The following is a 20,977-nucleotide window of genomic DNA, read 5'->3' as shown; positions in this document are numbered from 1 at the left end:
TCCCGTAGAGCACTTAAAAGCTGTTTTTTTAATCAATTGCTTTTAAGGGAATAAAACACATAAAACAAATGCTTATACAAAATTACATAGATGATAGTGCTAAAAATTAAAAAGGATCACCTGGAATGGATGTAGCTGCAACTTCATTTTAAAAGATACATAAAGTAGGCAATATAAAACAAATTATTTGCATTTCAAAACAATATACATGTAATTTGCAAACAAATGTATGTTGATATAGTTGGTATTCAGAGCAATAACTCTAGCTTGAACTGCTTAATCTATATCTGTAACAATTACTTAAAATTTTAATAATTAAGAAACAGTCATCCATGCTGTATTAATCCATGTTGCATAAGGGATAAACGACATGAGCTAGTTAGTCAAGAAAGTGGAACACTGTATACTCTGAAGATTGCTTGTATTACACCATTGTATAAGGAGTTTGCGGTATCTGGATGGATAATTACCCCAGGGACATGTGCTAAGAATGGAAGTGCAAATGGTTGCAGAATGATATTGAAGTACCTAACACTTGTGACTACTATAACTTATGAGAGTTAAGTTGATGTACAATCCAATAGTCCTATACAAATATACTCCTTATTCGCATTGTATTCATATGCTGAGTGTGAATACAATCTTCTTAACATTTCTTGCTTCATTAGTGGCAGACACACACATAATCATCATTTTTCACTTAAAAAAACAGTGATTTATCAAAAATAATGATGTACAACTCAGATAATGATACAAGACATTTAATGCAGCAGCTTGGCAATGTGTTATTGAGATGACAAAGATAACCCGAGAAGTGGCTAAAGTTACTCAATTCTGTTGTGTAATGGATCCTCTGTTAAAAATCACTGGCATGATTATATGACTGTCTTACATAAAGTGCAAATATTCTTACTTAATACTGAACAAATATTAAACTCCTACTCAGCTACAATGTGCTTATTAAAATATCAAGGTTATACTTTAAGCCTGAAAGCTTCTGCACAGCTTCTGAATTAATGTTTCATTAATTCATTTCATTAATAAATTAATTTTAAATGAATAAGAAATAAATTAATAATGAAATAAATTAATATGTCATTATTAATTTATTTCTTCTGTACTGCCTATTCTACAAAACCTGGAAAAAACAAGTTGTAGCTATGTTTATTCTAGGTATTCTGCTTCTTCGAAATAGTAGTATATGTATCTGAATATTTTAATGCATTTCAAACAGAATTACAGAACCATTTGCAGCTGCTTTTAGCACTTAGGACATGGAGAGCAGCATAACGTACTTCCATGAAAAACCTTAAAAGGTGTTCAATTAGTTCTAAACACAAACTGCAAATCTGTACTCAAAATAATATATTGCACTTTCAAATCATAATATTTATTCTAGCCAACAAACCTTGTAACTTGTAATGGAATATTTTGTTCTAGAAGGATAACTAGCATATTAACAATATTAACATATATGTAGTATTTAAACAGTGCAGATTCTGTTTTACAGTTTCTGATGCATAAGCATGCAGATACATGCTTGTCATGAATTTGCAGAGTTATGATTCTTGATGTTTTTAAAGTGAAGTGTGAGATGAGAGTGCTAATATGTTCTTCCATTATTGTGTATTAACATGGATATGTTTAAATTGCAAATGTTAAAACCGTTACCTATTACTGTTGTTGATATAATCGCAGAATCAGTTTTTTCTATGTTAACAGAATGATTTCATGTTTTAAAGATGTATGAAAAAATGCGTAGCTCACCAGGTCTGTGATATGAACCACTACTGATTAAAGAATTCAATGAATTATGCATACTAAGTTGGGAGGCAGTTAGTCTTATTTCGAGTTCTGTAGTATTTTAGAGAGTGTGTAAGTTACACTGCAGTTAAGTGAACTGCATTAGTTGCAGGTAAGCTTAGTAGCTGTAATTGCTGTTAGTGGTTTTATTACGCCAAACCTTTTATGTTGAATTCTATCTATTCCTATCACATCTAAATATACCTTTAATTTCAGTCTACTGGAACCTCTGCGGTTATAAAAATTACTAATCTGAACTTACTACAATACTTACAAACACTATTGTGTCATACTGCAAAAAGGCTGACTGAAAGAAAAACTTAAGTGGCAATTAATACTAACAGCTTCAAGAATAAAGAATACCACCAGCTAAGACATGCTACCCCTGATTTTATTTCTCAAGGAAAGTCTTAAGGTTGCCGAAAGTCATATTTTTTAGTCAAATTTATCAGCCTACAGAAATGTGCAAAAGAAAAACAATGTCTTGTGAATTTAAGGAAGCCAGTACATGAAGCTATAGCACTTCACAACCGTGCCTTTGCTATTGAATTTCTAAAAATTTCATGATATATGGAACACTGAACTGTCACTGAAAATTTAAATCTTCTAAATGATTGGGTGAAAGATGGGTTTATAAAATGCTGATGATGCATATAAAAAACCAACTGTTTACATCTAGTTGTCCATTTTGGGATATTATGACTAGTGATGAAACATGGATTTTTTTATATCAGTGTTCAAGCAAAACCATAATCCATGCACTAATAACTTCAAAAAAATAAATAAATAATAGTTAAAAAAAATAATCAATCAAAGCCAACAAAGGAATTTAGACACTGTTTTCTGAATGAAAAGGTATACTTTTGGTAGATTACATCAAGCTAAAACACCCAAATATACCAGTGATAATTACCATGAAATGCCTTCAAACTTGAGGTTATATAGAATCCACAACAAAGATCCCTCATGTCAGGAATTATTTTTCTTCAAAACAAAGTACACCTGAACTCAGCTATGTGCAGGTCAAAAATTCAGCAATACAGACAGGAGTTTTCTGAACTTATCCTTACAACCCTTATAATATACCAAAGTGACATTCATGTCTTTCTCAACAAAAAAAACTGACATGGTTCTCAATATACCCCCATCCCCCCAAAAAATGATGAGAAGTAAAATTCAATAACAAACTGGTTGAACACTCAGAAGTTTCCTGCATAATGGCATAAAATAGACATCCTTATTATAAAAACATGCTTAGAAACAGTCTACAACTAAAAGTGATACTCAGAATTTAAAAAGTGACCTTGAAGTGAATATTAGAACACTAGGCACACCATCTACATGAGCAAGGGATTACCATACTTACTTACATATACCCATTAGCCTTTTGTACATATAATTTAGAAGCCTCTGATTTGTGACAGCAATGTATGACATAAGTATGCTTGGTGATAAAACATATTATTGAAGCTAATGAATATATGATTTTTCTTTCAGATATAGAACAAAGTTATGCAAGTACAACTATTCATATAGACCTTCAAATTAACTAAGTTCTTCCTATAACTGATTCCCTCAGAAAAGATAATCCTCATATAATTTTCTCTTATTGATTTTCAAGAGGAGGAAAATCTGCCTGGACATACTACATTCCTTTCTTATTCAATGTTTTTTATGTTATTAGCTTACAGTAGGTTTTTCCAAAGAGAGAAAATGTACAAGGTGTGGCTATTAATTTTCAGGACTGCTCTTATAACACCAGAACAGTTGATGTGAAAAACGTACCCTTTTAATATGTTTCGAAGTAATCCCCATCTCCGTAATACACTTCTGTGCTTGGCTGGATAAGTCGTAGAAACAACTTTTAAAGTTCTCTTTCAGAAGGCTGTTCAATGTCGACGTCACGTTGCATGACAATGCCTGCACCCACATTGTGTTGCCAGTGAAAAGGTTTTTGGCCAAACATGAGGTTGTGGAGCTGCACCATCCGCCATACTCTCCTGACTTTGCCCCCCGCAGACTTCTTTTACTTCCCAAACTCAAAACTGTGATCAAAGGAACACGCTTTGTGGATGTTGAAGACATCTAAAAGAACGTGATGTCGACATTGAAGAGCCTTTCGAAAGAGGACTTTAAAAGTTGTTTCCACAACTTATACAGCTGAGCACAGAAGTGTATTACAGCAGGTGGGGGATTACTTCGAAACATATTAAAAGATTACGTTTCTCACATCATCTCTTCTGATGTTATTAGAGCAGTCCTGGAAATTAATAGCCACACCTTGTATATTAACAATTAACTAAACTCTGCTTGAGAAAACAGAACTGTATTCAATTAATTGTATTCTGTTCTTAACTTCGATGTGTTTTATTCCCAATATTAAAACAGTAATCTTTTCGCTGCATTAACTATTGCTATACTTAAAAACACTGCAATGCTGCTGATATAATCTGAGCATGTTAAAGGGGAAAATTATGAATGGTAATGCAGTGATTATCACTTTAAATGTAGAGCTAACTTTACCATTTACTAATGACTATAGCAACTGAATAGAATGTTTGTGTAAGGTATTATCACATTAAAAAATGTTTGTCAGCAACTGGAATGTAATAACATACATGAAATATTACTAATGCAGAATAATGGTTATGCAACAGCCCAGTTGCATGTGGGCTTTATATATTTCTTACCAAACATACTTATACAATGAGTTAAGGGCCAGTTTTCTAAACTCAAAATATATTTCATAAACACATAAAATATGGTGGTTAACATTTTTTCTCACATATTAAAATGCACAATTCCTGTACTTTTTTTAATCCTGAAATTTCATTGCAAATTTCAACAAAGTGAGAAAGGTTATGACGAAATTTAGAAACTAAAGTGCAACAGCAAAACAGAAGAAAATAATTATTCTCTTTAATAGAAAACAGTTCCTTCTCTGATTTACACCACAAAAATAAAATGTTACACATTATTTAATAATGGATAGCTTCACAATTGTTAATATATACAAAATGTAACTACGTAAATTCTTTCTCAAAGTTATATATGGCTAAGAAACTCCTCAAAAATGAAACTTCAGTAAATGTCCAATACCTTTGAAAATAAAAAGGTCATACATTTACCTTTATTTTATTCCCACATCGACCATGAGAGCAAGATGAACCACACCACACACATCCATATGTATTTTCCAAGCAACTTGGACATGAAGTTAACCGACCACACAAGGATGTAACATTTGCTATAACAAAAGATTTAATAGTCTACACAAATATAAGTTACTGATAATAAACAAAGTAAAATACTTATTTTGAAAGTTTAAGAATATATACATTTCTGGTCAAAGTTATATTTTCTACCTGCTATAAGTTAGCTGAAGAAAATTAATTACAAACAGAAGACCATTTTTAACCATACACAACAAATCTATTCTTTTCATAATAATGTATATCAGAAAATTTTATATGCTATAAAAGAAACAAAATAATAATTCATATTTTTTTACAAATGATCAATCATAAGTAATCTGAAGTGTTCTTGAGCAGTCTACATCATTTGCAATTTTTTAACAAAGGAAAAAAAATGGACAGCAAATACACAGAAAGGAATACTAAATAGTACTTTTTTAATGAAAACGGCTAACAGTCTATTATATTTAGGATGTGAGTTTAAGACCTCAGCTTGATTTTGCTCTGCAAATTAAAGTTTATTGTAAGCTGTGATCACAATGAAAAAAATTTTATTGGAAAGTTTAAAGAGAATTTCAAAAATAGCATTATAAAATTAATATCTACAGTAGAGTTTACAAGGTTAAGATCTAAAGTATAAGTTTGAACAATTTTGCCAGAATTTTTTAACACACTCAGAAAAGAAAAGGGATGGAATGAAGTGAAATGCTCTAACTTATTGCTCAAAATGAAAAATACACACACATTGCACCACAAGTTCATCAATGGAAATACTAAGATCAGTCAGTACACACAAATACTACATGGAGAAAAGGTTAAATTCTGTATCTCCCTTTCCAGTTAGCAGAGAAAGAGAATTCAAATTTAATTTTTTATAACATATTAATTTTTCATATTTCATACAAACAAAAGTATGTCTAGGGCATATATTAGACTTATGCACATACTGTTCTAACACACACATTGTCACAAAAAAATAATCCCCTTTTTAATGAACCAAAGTTTTTTTACGTGTTTCAATTTTGCATCTAAAATTAGCCAAAAGTCCCTGAAATTTTAATAGCAACTAACTATATTTAATAGCAACTTGGCTATATTTTAATAGCAACTAATATAGCATTGCTAATGCTATATTGAATATTTGATTTAAAATGAAGTATTAGAATTTATCTTTGCACTTCTTATAATATTTTGCAATAAATGTTACTTTATACCATTGGAAAAATAAATAAAATTTATGTAAAAAACTACGCAATTATCTTTGATACATTATGCAAATATGTATATGCACACTGAGTGCAAAATTTTGAACTCTACTTCTTGTCTGCATTTAAAATGAAGCCTAAGTGGTATTAATAAAAATGTCCTGCAATACACCGAAGCCAAACTTCTCCACATGTAGTTCTTTCAATTTTATCAAAATGGTAATACATTTTCATACTTTGAAATTCTTCTCTGTATGCTATTTTATGCTTAGAAAAGAAATGATAAAAAGATTTGAATTTTTGAAATTCATATTATATTTCAGCTGAATTTAAATTTTATTTAACAACTGTAAAGATTTAGTTTTAAAATGATAAAAAATAGATCACATTTTTATTTACAGTATTCATTTACAGTAACAGACAATATTTTAAGATGACAGCCAAAATGTTTGCATGACAGCCATCAATCAATTATTTTTTAATGTTCAATTCTTTTTAAACTTCTCAATAATTAATAGTAAACTCTTCAGTGAAACATGAGGATGCAATTTAAAGTTTTTAGACTTCAAGATAATTGACAATTTTAAATTGTTTTCTCAGAAATATGTCACTTTCAGTGATTGTCATCTTAAAATGATGATCCCCGTAACATTTTAGATATAGTCCCTGTTAGCCTTCATTATTTTAAAATAGAAATCCATTATAAATAATAATTGTGTTAATAGTTAATAACAAAATTTCAAACATAAATATAACAGAAAACGTTCAAGGAACTTTTATATCTATTGCCACTTATTTAAAACCTAACTTAAAGTAATATTTTTCTTCTCTGCACCCTTTCATGACAAGCTTTCATTAGCTGTCATATTCAAATTCTGCATCTTTCACATCTTTGATATTGCAGATGACCTAAGTATCGCATTTTATTAGGAAATTATACAATTTATTTAATTTTTTTTTTTTTATTATTTAAAGAAACTCAATATTTTTCCGACATTTTAACTATTTTTTAATGTACGGATTAAAAAAAACTTACTATTCTTTTAAACAACAAAACATTGTGATTAAGATACAAAATTAGTGAGTCAAGCTTTAAAGTTCCATTAAAGCCATCACAGTTACTCACTGAAGAATTTAAAAAGAAAAAGCCAGGGTTATTCTACTACTAATAATTAAAGTTGCGATTTAAAAACGCTCTAACTTTAAAACATCTTGTCAGAATGACTTGATATTTTACTAGAATAAAAGTGAGTCAATGGAATTTTGTTTGGAGAAGGAAAAAAAAAATAGTTTCAAAATATACCAATAAATGGCACTGTCAGAGTTCACATTGCTATTGGTATAAAAATTAATAAGCCGTAACTTGCACACTGCAGACATGGCTAAGAGAAAAAAGGAAAGAAAACTAACGACGCACATAACATTTTGCTTGAGTGCTTCCAAAAATCATGACTCTAACAAACAAGTATCATGGTCTTCTTGAGAAGCTTTCCTATCAGAATCATAACTGTGCATTAACAGCTATCAGGAAGTTACGGACATTAAAAGACATAAAATCCGGCCCAATGACCACATATGGCTGGCTGAAAATTATAAATAAATTTAATCCTGCTTACCTGGAAACAAGTGAATCATTTGCACTACAATTTCTTTCCCAGATGGAAGTGGATAATGAATGGCCTTGGAACATTCTGTTGTCTGACGAACCTCATTTTCATTTGCAAGGTTCTGTAAATACACAAAACTGCAGGATATGGGTAACCGAGAATCCGTTCCAGCTACAACCACTATCTCTTCACTCTGAAAAGGTCACTGTGTGGTACATCATCGGTCTTTCAGGAGATCACTCCCGCGGGTCCCGTTACCTACACAGTTACAGGCAAGCAGTATAAACAAGGAGGTTAGATGTCTTCTAACCTCCCTGGATATCAAGCACATTTGCGCAACCATGTCCATCCAGCACTTCAGCAACGTCAATGTGTGGATCGCACGATATTCTTGCAAGATACCGTTCCTTCGAACATTGCTACCTGTGTGAAGCTGCTGCTGATCACTCATTTTGAAGATGATAGAATTATAAGCCGCCATTTTCCAACAGCGTGGCTGCCATGCTGTATCAACTTAAACCCGTGTGACTGTTGGCTTTGGAGATATCTGAAAAATGTTGTTTACAGTAGGCGGATTGCAAATCTGGCAGATTTCAAGGCTAGCATCTCGCACCACATTCATAGCATCAGCACAGATACCTTCCAATTTGTTGTGGAACATGCAGTTTTGAGCTTCCAATTAGCAGCAGAAAAAGGAGGAGTGTTGTTAACCCTGGGAGTCTTATTGTTTCCTTTCGGCTATACATCCACAACAGCTATGTGAACACTGACAGCGCCATTTATCGACAAATTTTGGAACTATTTTTTCCCTTCGCCAAACAAATTTCCATTACCTCAGGACTGTTCTGGTAAAATATCAAGTCATTCTCACCTGTGGTTTTAAAGTTAGAGCTTTTTGAAATTGCAACTTTAATTATAATTACCCTGTATATTACAAATTAGCCAAGTAAAATTATTTTCAGCACCAACAATCTAATGCAAAATATACACATAAGAATACTCCTAAAATCTTTACGAAAACTGGCATTTCTGTACAATTTGAGGTACATAATTTAAATATGGGGGAAAATCAGCTTGGAATTTCAAAAAAAAAAAAAAAAGGATTTGGTTAATCTTCAGATTATGGTAATTTGGCGATTTTTTGGCGACCAACCCTGATAGTTTTTTTTTTTTGTACACCATTTTGTTTTCACAAAGTAAAGGCACTTTTTCTTTTTCCTCAAAATTTTTTTCCAACAATCTGCTGGCCGAATTACGCTTATGCTAGAACTTTTATGGAACAAAAGTGCTTAATCATGAAGATTAGGTGCAAAATTGGGAGAAAGTGCAGAATCGCCCACTGCTTGCCGCGTTTTTAAGAACTGCACATATACGGTATCATCCATGTACACGTCGACCTATTTTCACTTAAAAAAAACATGCCAGAATTGCACAAAAATGGCATTGTGCACACTCTTGACTTTATCCATGTACACTGTTGAAGTCCTAGCTAGTAACCTTTATCGCCTTACCAAAATTTTGCCAAACTACCTGTTACCATATTCCAAAGATTAGCCAACGATTTTGTGTTAAAAGACATATGTTAGTATAATGCAATACATCATTCTAATATATATCATATTCACATTTTAAAGGGAAAAATGCAAGCTTAATTTTGCCAATTAGTCAATTAGAATCAACCCTTTCTTGGAGTGGCTTAGTGTACATAAAAACTACATAAATCCTAAAATATTGTTCAACTACAAAGAGATCTACTATAAATTACATCTCTAAAAGTTTTAAAATTTTAACTGAAAAATAATTTCTAATTTGATGCACAAAATTACCCCCACAAAGCTAGCGGCATCAACTAGAAGAGAAGTTTACAATGTCTAGAAGAGAAGTTTAGAACCGGATCTCATTTGTTGACCAACGCTTTTAAACCGCAAGAATGAGTCGAATTTACAAAAGGTTATAAGCAGAATTAGAAAGCTTAAATTCATAATGAAATGAATTAATATTCGATGAAGTTTTCTAGAATGTCTAAATCTGAATGCAGTAAAATAATTAATGCAATAATAGAAAGAATGATAGTGTGATGTTTCATTACATATTTTGAAAGCATAAGTTATTTTTACCTCCTCTTTTAGAACATGTGTGATATGATGCTACTTTTGAAGTTACAGAAAACGGTTGGCATATTTTCTTTTCAAAATTCCATACACATTTAATTCCAGGTGCAGCTTTCTCACAAGCTCCACTGTTGGCATTTTTTTCACAGGAACCTAACAAATTAATGGAACAAAATAAGATAACATGCAATTACAAACATGATACTCGGTACCTACCTCTCATACAGGAATCTCATATACTAAGTTTATGATAAAATAATAAAATCACAAAATACTAATTAAAAAATTGCAAATCAACAATAATACCTGGAGTCAATTTTTGTATATCACTTAACATCTGTCCATTAAATCCACCAAACACATACATTGATCTAAAAAACATTAAATAATATTGCATTTAAAAAACAGGAAAAGGATTAAGAATGCAGTACTACAATACAGAATACATAAAACTGAAAATAATCCGTTACATTTATCATTAGAAAGCCTATTATGTCAGTTTGACTCACATTCCAGTGACAACATTTTATTTACTTAATTTATGTCATAAAAAAGTCTGTAGAAAATATGCCTCACAAAATGCAACATAGTGAACTGTGGTGGGAGCCAAACTGACATAAAAGTAGCAATCTCGGCTAAAATAGAGTCAGAATGAGTTATAAATTAGATAAGAAACATGGACCTACACAAATTTTTCAATATAGCACGTATCTATTTGCACAGCATATTTCAATAAACTTACTACTACTGATCCATGTAACATTAAAAAAGTTTTACTTTATTTTTCAAAGCATAATTTATAAACTTCACATGAAAAATACTACACCTTAATTTTAAAAACATGCATGAAGCTTAGAAAAGGTGCTTTTACACTTATCTGTAAGAAATAAAAAAAATAAAAATAAAAATAAAAATCTCAAATAAACAGAAAAGTAAAACAAAAAAATTTTAAAACTGCATACTAAACACGGGAAGCATGGTTCTGAACACCTCTTAGATTTTAGATATTATTTTTCAAGTACATAAACATATATTTGCCTAAAAATATATGTTTTGGGAATTATTCTGCTTGGAAATACACTTTAAAGTTCTTTTTTTTTTTTTTTTAACTATTAACTTGGGTTCTGAAAAAACAGAGAGCCTATGCCTAAATAAATTAAATCTATGAAAATTCCATGCTTCAACAGTTAATTTTATTATTATCTAACTATTCAACATGCAATATACTTACTGAGAATACACATTACAAAAGAAATACTTTAAGGAAGTGGGGAATTTTTCATAATTTCTCAAAATTACAAGCAGTTAAGCAGAAATTTAAGTTTACAGAAACTTCAGCAATGTTGTTTTGCAATACCTTCGTTACAAATGAAAGAATCATAATGGATTAATTATGTCACTTAAAATCAACAGAAATACATAGCATTCCTGTTTTTATGTTAAAACTGGTTGTTCACTTGAACACACACAAAAAAAGAGGTAGAAAACTTTTCCACTATTCAAAGTAAATGCAAATATTTTAAGTAATTCAATGAATTCTTAAATTGTTATAACAAACGGCTTTGTTAGTTATGCATCAAAAATATTATTCATGTGAAATAGGCATGAGAAAATTTATATAAAAAGACAAAACACAAATATCAATGCACAATAATATCCTTGCTAGTACTTAAGGTTACTGGTGTCTGCAAAAGAAATTACTAATTTAAATTTTAAGCATTTAATTACTGTATGCAAACTCAGTATTAGCCATACATTTTGGATCTACTCATTCATAAGAGATAAAGCATTTCAGCTAGATTTTTTGGCTTATTAATATTACACTTTGCTTTCATAATCTTCTGTTTGGTAGGACACCTTAATCATTATACAAAATAAGAAAGTAAAATACTTTAAATGAGAAACTATGTTAAATAACAAAATGTATATATAATGGCACAAAACCAAACAAGTTGTCAAGTTATTCAAAGACTTATGATTTGATTTTTAAATATATTCAAAAAATAATAATGGAATTATTTAAGGATGCAAAAAACACAAAAAGAATAAGTTGAATGGAAATACTTACCCATTATAAACCACAGCTGTATGACCAAATCTGGCAATATTTTGATTATGAATAGAAGGAAAATTCATTGTGTGCCAGGTATCACATGCTGGAATTCAAAAAAAGAATTAAATACATATGAAATCAACTGATTAAAATTATACAGGAAACATATATCTGAAAACATTTATCTAAAATTTCTTAGTAAGGCAGCTGAATATGCTACCACATCTTTTCAAAGAAATAAAAATCACTATAACTATCACTTTTCAGTTCCGCAAAAATATTATCACTGTCATCAGTGTGAGAAAAAGACTCATTTATCATTCATGTACATTCTTCTGTTAAATAACATTTATGTTTTACCATTTAGGTGCAAAAATATTTCGTTAAACATACAAAATACCTGTCTTAATGCTAAAGAAAAAAATTTAAGAGCAATAATAAAACCTCCAAAAGTGGGGGGAGGGACAAAGTATTCCAAAGCATCGAGAGCATGTGCATTCGTTTATATCAATTGATGCAGTTATGAAGCCATAACATCTCTCAACACCCACGAATCTTGCTCTCATTCCGAAACAAAATACCAAAAATAAAAAACATTTCATAAAAAAGGAAGGTCAACATACATCACTCTCAATAAAATTCATTGTAACATACATACAGCTACATCTAGTAGCATAAAAAATACTAAATAAATGTTCTGCATAAAAAGTCAAATGTACACTGCCTCAGAGTGATTTTAAATGGTGATTCATATATGGTACTTCCGCCCATGAGAGAACATTTGTTACCAATGCACATATGACACACCCATCTTGAACGGCTTAAAAAAAATACAACAGAATTAAAGAAAATTTTTATTATGAACACAAGATGGTATTATAAGTGTACCTTTGATTCCCCATGCTTCTCTTAACACTTTCTAACTAGCTTACATTTTCTTAACAATACAGTACATAATATGCAAAACAGGAAAAAACACACTAACTAAATATTCTTTTGAAAGTCTAAAGAGTTACAATGGCAGGCTGTTAGAATTTAAATTTGGAACAGAGGGATTAAATGCTTTTTTCCATGCTATTGGTGTACACTAAAGTCATTTGTGATTTATACTGCAATTCATTTCAGTTTTATGCTCAAATCAATCATCTTTAGAATAGCATTAGTTTAATATATATTAGAAGCTTCAGCATAAAAATTCTGTTACCTCTATAAATAACTGGTTTTTATAATCTGTTCACAAATCACATTCTATTAAAGAGATTTGTGCAATTTTATTGATCATGCAACGCTTTTAGCAGTCTCAAACAATATATGATCTGTCCCAATTTTTCAAAAAAGGGATTGAACACACTTAGATTTATTTTCTTCAAGAAACATTTTTAAATTCAATACAGAAACTTCAGCATTGCTGTCATTCTTATCAATGGAAGACATCTTCATTTGTAATGCTGTTCAAATACCTCAAGGCACCTACTGGGTATCATTATCAACTGCTCCAAAAGAATGAGCTTTCAGGTGGTTTTTAAGACTGGGATATAAAAGAAACAGCATACAACCGAGTTACAGCTGCATGGTGGGTGGAAAAGGAAGCATCGTTATATGCATATTTAGGATCAAAATTCTCTCACAAGCAATGATATGTGGCATATGCATAACACTGTTCACAAAATACAGCATTGAGTATACCTTGAGAAGTGTTACACAAATTCACAAATTTCAAACAGCAAAGTCTGAAAATAAATATAATTTCTTTTAAAATATACATGAAAGTCATTTTAAAAAAGCAGGTACAGCATTGTCTCTTTATTTGCAGGAAATATTAATTTTCTTTTGAGAAAAAATAAAAGTATTCACTTCACTATAGTAACTAAAAGTATGCAACAAAAACAGAACTTGGTTTCTCGCTCTGTAGAACTAGGAAGCATCATTTAAACTCAGAACTTTTTACTGATGGATTTTTTGATCAGATTAACAGAATTTTATATTGCAGAGAGATTTTGCTGTTTTAAAGCTGTGTTTCAACGAAACGAAAAAGTACACTTCGAAAATCAAGGCTTAAATGCACAACAAAATAACATTTAATTGGCTAATATAGATACTTACCTATATCATAAGCCTGGAAATCAGCAGAAAAACACTGGCCACCATTGCTATAGGAGGTACCATTATGTGTATTTCCTCCAAATACAAGCATCATACCATTCAAAATCACACTGCTATGCAAATATCGATGTGACTGACTAGGAGTCAAAAGAACCCTGGAAGAGATTTTTAAACAATCATAAAAAGATATTTCAATAATTATAAAATGATTTAAAACACTAACAGTAATGTAAACTACAGTTTAATAAATTACATTAAAAAATTATGTGAAGCTATTATTTCCAATTTTCACAAGCTTCTAAAGGACAAAAACTTCATTTAAATAGCAATAAAGAAAAATTTTATTAGTCGAAGAGTTATATTATAATAAAAGAATAAAGTTACAAGATAATTTCTATTCAGTAGTTTATTCAAATTATTATCAAAACATGCAAGGTGATTTGCCTAACGGAAGAGAAAAGTGACACAATTTCAGAGAATTATCTAAGGGCTCATATTCTGATATATATATAAAGAAACCATAAAAATTCCAGATAGCCAACTCATTCATCATAATTCCAATGAGTAATATGTTCTTATGCTTTAGCAGCTAAATACAAAATGTGTCACATCTTTCTGCCAAAATTCCACTGAGATATTGAACAAATTTACTTATTTAAATCACAATTAGTGCCTTTAACAATGCAAACTCATATATTTTTTTCCACCAGACTTTGGGAATAACTACACAACAAAGTTTGGAAAAATAAGTCCTTTTCATGAAATTCTGAATGAAATATTAATTACGCATATTTTAAAAATTGCGCTACGGGGAGGAAATCTTTTCATTTAACATAGTAAACTATAATCAACATTTTACTAATGGATATTTTTCTCTACAGACGTATTTTTACTATAAGACGTTACGTGACAAAAATTGCCACAGCCTGAAAAACTTATATTACTCAATTTGACTTTTTAAACTGGAATTGTAGTCTGCAACTAAGCATCAAAGAGATATATACAATATTTCTAAACCTACGTGTATTTGCATATTAACACCCACACAGTATCATATAATAATCTGCAAGTGAAAATGTTTGCATGTTATCAATTATATAGCAATGCTCTTTTTTCACCAAATATTAAAAATCTACAAGCAGCACAGAAGCAATAAATATAAAAATCAGGGGGGTTTACTGCATTATCAGTAAAGTTTACCTTCTCATTATTGTTCAGAACGTTTTTACAATCATTAGCGGTATCTGCACACTGTGTCCAATTTCCTCAACAAAAATATTAAAGTGGTACATACACCAAATATGTATAAAGCATAACAATCAGGATTATTACTTCTTTCACAACAGGAATGGCAAAGATTGACAATCTTCAATCTTATGATCGGTTTAATTTCAGACTTTCTAAGCCACTGCACACACCTGCTAGCTGGAACTAGCTCAATTATTTCAGAGCCCATACCAAAATTTGCTAAGGCATTTCAACTTTTATTTTGTGCATTTTTATCAGTCTGCAGACATTTAGCTTTAGTCATTACTCACACAAATTTAAAGGGCTTTTCAATGCAATAAGTACAAACACATAAATTATCTGTAACAGAGAAGATACAACTGCTGAAAACCTTGACAGCAGCATGGCTGTGTGATGCAAGCAACACACATGCTACAAGTGCAACTACAGTTTATGACATAAACCAGCAGTTAGAAAAATTGAATAAACTCTTTGAAAGCAGCGATTAACAAAAGCAGATGTAAACAACAAATGAAGGAAAGAGTGAAGTGGAAAAGTTTGACTAATAGATGATAGCTATGCCTTAGTGAAGGGCTTGATTCATTGACAGGTCTACTGAAGGAAGAAGCTAATTTTTTTCCTATAGAACTAGAATTTTAAATTACAGGAATGATTATTCTAACATCTGGCTCAAGTCCTTCAGATACTTTCCATGCAATATAAAACAAAAAATGATAAACAAACCAGGAAGATCTAGCTAAATTTCTTAACAAGTTCATTAAGTGTCAGGTGGAAAATTATGTCCAGAACAGGTTTACGATACAAATAAAAGTAAATTGTTCAGAAAATATATACTAAGAATTCTGATTGTTGAGGAAGCAAAATCAGAAACAGGCTGTAAAATATCTACAGCTGGTGTAACTAAGCTAGGATGCCCGACTGCTACTGGTCATCTTGTAAAGCTTATATCACAAGGCTTTCAAAGGCTGTGATTTATTATGCTACCAAGAAAAGTTTAAATAGCTGACATTACACTGGACTGCCCTTGAAAATTATCTGCCATATTGGACAGGATCACAATTGTGAGGAAATGCTTATTTAAACAAACTGTTTCATCATTTGAAAAAAGAAAACATGGTAACATTTTTTAAACTTGCCTTCTACATTATGGCAATTGATAAGCAAAATACAGTACAGTACAAAGTCCAAAATCTGGACATCTATTATCCGCAATGATCTAAAATTCGGACCTCAAAGCCACAAACTTTTTTTTTTTTTTTTTTTTTTTTTTTTTTTGTATGCTGTACGTTAGATTTTTCCATCCATAATAAAGCATGTGGAGATTTTCACTTAAAAATTCCGATTCTTAATTTCACTTAGGCACTAAATAAAATACCTCGTTATGGAAAAACAACCATGTAAGCATAAAATTGCGAGATTAATAATTTAGCTCCGTAGCTGAGTATCTGCTTAGCATACATCTCAAATGTTCCATTCCACTCAGTTTACTACTGTTTGCCACGCTTACCAAAATATTCACTTATTTTACATCCCTGACGCCGACCTGGCAAGTCATTATTTATTATATTTTACTATCATCATCGCATGTTTATCAATACATGACTGCTTCAGAAATAGCTCCTGCAGTGATGTCTAAACTTTTTTTTATATTAATAATTGAATAACAAGAGTATGGCAACCTTTTATGCTATCATTACGCTTGGCGATGATTATAAATTTTTTAATGTTCTAAGAAATGTTGACGAGGAAAAGTTCGACAAAAATTTCTTTTCATATGCTAAAAATGGATTTTGTTAATGAAACTCAAAGGCCAAAAGATTACATTTAGTGCTATTTTAATTAAGAATAACTGATATGTTAAGATACAATAACACGCTGAACAAATATTAATTTAAAACCATCGAAACTATTCCTATGAAAATTTGAAAATATAACCCTGATTTCTGTTGTTTGACTTCTAAACTGATATGTTAATCACCATAAACCCAGAAGCGGCGGCAGAATATGTCGGCACAGGACGGCAGAATTTAGGGAAGACGGAATTTTTGAAATTTGGGGAAGCACCGAGTGGAAAAATTATGGCATGAGAAGTTTTTTTATGATTTAGGATGGATGCAAATTTTAGGTATAGTGAAAATTTAGAACTTAGAAGGCACTTTATAGCAGAATTTAGGACTCATTGAGACTGCACTAGAGCGGTATTTAGCGCCGGCCCTAGATAAACCGTTAAGTATATGTGGGAGTTTATTTATTGAGGACTCAGATTAATTTTAAGCATGTGCAAGAAATAAACGCACGTATAGTAAATAACTAAACTAATACAATTCAGGCTTAATTCAGTACGCAAGAGGAGCAAGACAAAATTTCGCAAAATAACTTATCTTTCGTCGCCAATCTTGCGATACACAACCAATAATGTATAACAGATGCTAGGCTAAAATTATGTTTACTGATTCTAAGGCATTTGAGTTAATGTAGCGGACTGCACTGCTCTCTATTTTAGGTTGATCCAGCTTATTATTTTTCGCAGACTGTTATTATTACAGCAATTTTTTAAAAACTAAGCTTGAACTTTCGATTATGTCGAAAAGAGTTCCCAATTCTGGAGCTGCCAAAGGATCTACAAAGCGAAACCACGTTTCGATGTTCATTAAACAAAAAGTGAAAATGCTGCAAAAAATGAATAAAGGCATATCCGTCTCAAAATTATGCGAGGAATATGGCATTGGAAAGTCAACTGCATATGACATAAGAAAAAAGAAAAAGGAACTTTTTTAAATTTTTTGTGGAAGCAACTTAAACAACTTGCATTGAACGAAATGTTTAATAAAGCAAACAAATAAATATTAAGCTTTTTTTGTAAATTTTGATACTCTTTAGATCATAATTGTTGTTTATTTCATAAATTAAGATTTCATATGTTTAATTGTATAATTTATGCATGCCATCTTACCAGATTTAAATTCATGATCTAATATCCGGGAAAAAACCAAATTCGGAATCGCCGAAGTCCTGACGAGTCCGGATTTCGGACTTTGTACTGTAATAAAGTTTCATGCCAACTAAAGAATTGTGTGTAATGTGCATCCTTTGCTTTACTAACAATACAGAACTTATCAATGGCTTTAGCTTCACTTTTTCCACCACAACATATGAGCACTACATTTCAACTACTGGCCTTTCTTTCACGGAGTGATTTACACAGACTTTCAATGCCTTTTATGCATGCCACAAAATAAATATTTATGGCTAATGACAGGCAGTTAAATAATAAATTAAGCACCAATAATGAACAAAAGTCTTAAGTTATATGATTTATTAACAAACGTAATACGAAATCCACGATTCAGAAATATATGTTCATTGCTAAATAAGTTCTAATATCTAGTTGAAACACAAACTAGAAATTCCCAAATTAACATACAAGTTCTGACACTAAAACACCACTTTAATTCCAGGTACAAATACAAAGGAAATCTAATTTCCCTGCATTTGTTTATAAACTTGATTTTTACGGTCCTAACTATGCTACAATCCAAACTAAACACTAGTCTGCATACGAAAAAAAAAGAAAACTTACCATGTATATTCCCATGAATTATATTCATAAAGGAAATCAACAAGGGCAGCTTCAGCTCCATATGAATGATAACCACCATATACATATATTCTTTGTGTTCCGCGGTCATACACACTCGTGTGACCATAACCACCTTTCACTATGGCTCCCTTTGTTGACACTAACTCCCAGTGATTAGAACCTAGAAAGAAATAAAATTACATATCTAATATTTTGGTGTAATTTATTATATATATATTAATTTCTGTTTTGAAATAAATCATCTCAATACACTTCAGAAAAAAGTAAATACATTTTAATGTAGCAACACAACAACATTTATTATAAAAAAGGAAATCTAAATTAACAATTACCTCTTACGATTTTTCTTGCTAAGCACAGTTCTTACCTTCATCAAAATATAACAAGGTAAGCAAAAATGACAATATATATTACCAGAAACTAATTAGTGTAATAACTAAAGTTATTAACATAACACAAACAAACAGTTATATGAAGATTTTTCAATCAAAAAGATACTTTTCTTACAGAAAGTATCTATCTACAGTTAGTTTTAGCTACAGCTGCCAATTTACCAAAATACCCACAAATTAAACTTGCAAAGTTATGTATTCTCTCATACATGGACAACTTTGCAAAACCACCTTACCATAAAAGGTTTATCACAAAAAGTTTCAATAATCAAAATCGTAAGAACAACCTTGTATTTAGCGTAAGTATATTGAAACACTCAATCGATTTCGAGGGCAGCTAAAGGTCCCTCCTCATCAGGAGAAAGAAATACCTAAAAGAAGAAAACTAAAGGGGAAGGAGTCTCAGAAACACGTGGTCCTTATCAGCACTGCACGTGGTTACAACCGGATTTTTAATCAGATTTACACTGGCCGCCTACTTTTACTGAGCCAAGCTATCTGATCAAACATGTAACACAAAGGATAAAGAATTAGCGAAGTTAAGAATAGGGAGCAAGAGGCAACTGCACCTTCACGCTCAAAATCTGAACTTCGAATAATGGAAAGCAACCACTGAACGGATTTTTATACCCTCTGGTAGTACCAAACGCGAGGAGGTGACGCCATCTATCGGGAAAAATAGTAACTGAATTAAGATAGTAGAATTTTAAAGGAATTAGGAAGGACTGGATTGGATTTAAAATCATTAACTAAACATGCTAAATCTTTGTGAATATGAAAAGCCTCAAGAAAATCCAATTCACCTATGGAAGAAGCCTTTTGGATAATTTTTGCAGACCCAAAGTCAAAATTATGGTTAAATGTCCAACTATGATACACTATTGAAGACTTGTTAATTTCACCTTTTCTGACATAAGATTCATGTTCCTTGATACGAAACTTCAACACTCTTTTTGTTTGGCCAATATATCTTAAACCACACTGATATGATATACTATAAATTCCCCAAGAATTCAAGACAGAAACGCAATCTTTTAGAATCGAAGAGTGAATTTTATTAATAGGGGAGAAACTGATTTGAAAATTGAATTTCTGGAGAATCCGTGCAATTTTATAGCTAATAGAAGGATAAAATGGAAGCACGACAAGGTCATTAATAGTATTTCTAACAGTGGAATGCTTTTTTTGATGGGAATCAGAAAATTTTTTAACGGCTTTAGTTTTCTTTTCTACGTATTTCTTTCTCCTGATGAGGAGGGACCTTTAGCTGCCCTCGAAATCGATTGAGTGTTTCAATATACTTACGCTAAATACAAAGTTGTTTTTACAGTTTTGATTGTCACATTAGAGGGTTTCTCTTCTAGTCAAGTTTCAATAATTTAGATATGCTATCTAAATACAAGAGCGAGTCAAATGAAAGTGAGCCAATGTGAATATATGACAAACAGAGTACTTTATTTAAAGGTAGTCTCCATGAACATTGAGACATTTATCCCATTGACAAATGAGCCGCGTGATCCCCGTCTCATAAAACTCCTTGGGCTGTCGATTCAAAAAATCTGTAATCGACTCCTTCACGGCGGCGTCTGACACGAATCTGGTACCCTTGAGATGTTTTTTCAGTTTCCCGAAAATGTGAAAGTCGCATGGCGACAAATCT

General features: G+C 31.2%; 1 protein-coding gene across 2 annotated transcripts in view; it reads right to left on the bottom strand.

Annotated features, from left to right (window-relative positions):
- The window catches only part of dsd (attractin-like protein dsd), a 185,058-nt gene that overhangs the window by 110,206 nt on the left and 53,875 nt on the right, over window positions 1-20,977 (bottom strand). For both annotated transcript variants that reach the window (XM_085809220.1, XM_085809219.1), the window contains exons 8-13: window positions 18,905-19,085; window positions 14,077-14,231; window positions 11,989-12,076; window positions 10,227-10,291; window positions 9,927-10,073; window positions 4,932-5,050 (exon numbers count right to left, since the gene is read on the bottom strand). In XM_085809220.1, coding sequence (XP_085665346.1) covers window positions 4,932-5,050; window positions 9,927-10,073; window positions 10,227-10,291; window positions 11,989-12,076; window positions 14,077-14,231; window positions 18,905-19,085 — 755 coding nt within the window. The remainder of the gene's footprint in view (window positions 1-4,931; window positions 5,051-9,926; window positions 10,074-10,226; window positions 10,292-11,988; window positions 12,077-14,076; window positions 14,232-18,904; window positions 19,086-20,977) is intronic.

Source organism: Stegodyphus dumicola, chromosome X2 (genome assembly GCF_044657685.1).
Source record: "Stegodyphus dumicola isolate Sdum_Otavi_A_Nest chromosome X2, ASM4465768v1".
Classification (NCBI taxonomy): Eukaryota; Metazoa; Arthropoda; class Arachnida; order Araneae; family Eresidae; genus Stegodyphus; species Stegodyphus dumicola.
The sequence above is the reverse complement of the archived record's forward strand: the minus strand, read 5'-3'. Positions and strand labels throughout refer to the sequence as shown.